At 63.3% G+C, this 1103-nt stretch overlaps 1 protein-coding gene across 1 annotated transcript; it reads left to right on the top strand.

Moving 5' to 3' along the window:
• Nucleotides 1-611: 611 nt before the first annotated feature.
• On the top strand, nt 612-1063 carry EMIHUDRAFT_125538 (hypothetical protein; the record flags this gene model as incomplete). The annotated part of the gene is made up of 2 exons (XM_005792841.1): nt 612-677; nt 785-1063. Coding segments are annotated over 2 exons (345 nt in total), but the record flags the coding sequence as incomplete, so codon positions are not given.
• Nucleotides 1064-1103: the final 40 nt, after the last annotated feature.

The raw sequence follows: 1103 nt of genomic DNA, 5'->3' as shown, positions 1-1103 counted from the left end.
ATCTGCTCTTCCCGAGCCGGCAGCACGCAGAGAGTCGCAGAAAGGCTACGAGTGCTCGACGAGTTTTGAGACCTGCGCGGTCAAACCTGGGGGGAACTGACCGCACCAGGACGGACGTCCGAAACCTGCGTGAGCACCTTTGACGGTTCTCGCTCCCTATCGAGCTCTTCTTGCCGTACGGCTCTTCCTGTGTGTGCCGGCACAGAGCTCCGTGCAAGCCGTCCAGCGTGACGTGACGAGTATATCGCTTCGACGGATCGACCGTGCGTGTTATCAAGACCGATGTGACGTACACAGTGACACATCAGACGACACAGATTCTCCCACCCGCCGGGCCGCCAAAACGCTCTCGACGAGAGCGACAAGAAGCCGTCCGCACAGCAAGCCGGTGGAGCCGAGCGCGCGGAATCGACGATGGCGTGCCGGCCATGGGCCCGGACGAAGGTCCTGGCTCGAAAACGCGAGCAGAGGCTGCCGTGTGGGGCCACGGCGAGCCTCGGGCGAGAAAGACAGCTCTCGGTAGAGAGGAGCTGCTATATAAAAATCCTGATTGGGTAGAGCGGGGTGCGGTTTTTGCATTTTTTTTTGCTTCTGAACGTTGGTGAGCATCGATGGCGTCGAGCAGCCACAGCTCACCTCCGCAGCCGGAGAGCGAGCGCCTTGCGGGACTGCCGCCGGTGTGCACATTCCTCTCGCCCGCTGCCGTGTCACTGTCGATTGCGCGGGCCGCCTCCCGCCTCGCTGCGCTCGCCCGCCGACCCGCACGCTCCGCCACCGTCTGCAGGAGTACTTTCTGCCTCTCGAGGACTTTGATGCGGTGGGGCATATGCTGCAGTGCCTGCCCGAAGAGGGGCTCGGCGAGAGCTACCTCGCGGCGCAGCTCGACCAGACGCAAGACGTGCTCGAGGAGATCAACTCGAAGTTATCGGCGCGCGTGATGCGTTCGTACGGCGCATTTGTGCACGGGATGGCGCAGGTGCAGCAGCTCAAGTCGGACCTGGTGCTCACGGCGATCCAGTGCCGCGCGGCGCGCAAGCACCTCAGCCGTGTCGAGACGGGCACAGTCAACCCCGGCCTCAACATTCTCGCACGTCTTCGGCGCA

This window comes from Emiliania huxleyi (genome assembly GCF_000372725.1).
Source record: "Emiliania huxleyi CCMP1516 unplaced genomic scaffold EMIHUscaffold_10423, whole genome shotgun sequence".
Classification (NCBI taxonomy): Eukaryota; Haptophyta; order Isochrysidales; family Noelaerhabdaceae; genus Emiliania; species Emiliania huxleyi.
Note: the sequence above shows the minus strand (reverse complement) of the source record. Positions and strands in the feature narration are given on the sequence as shown.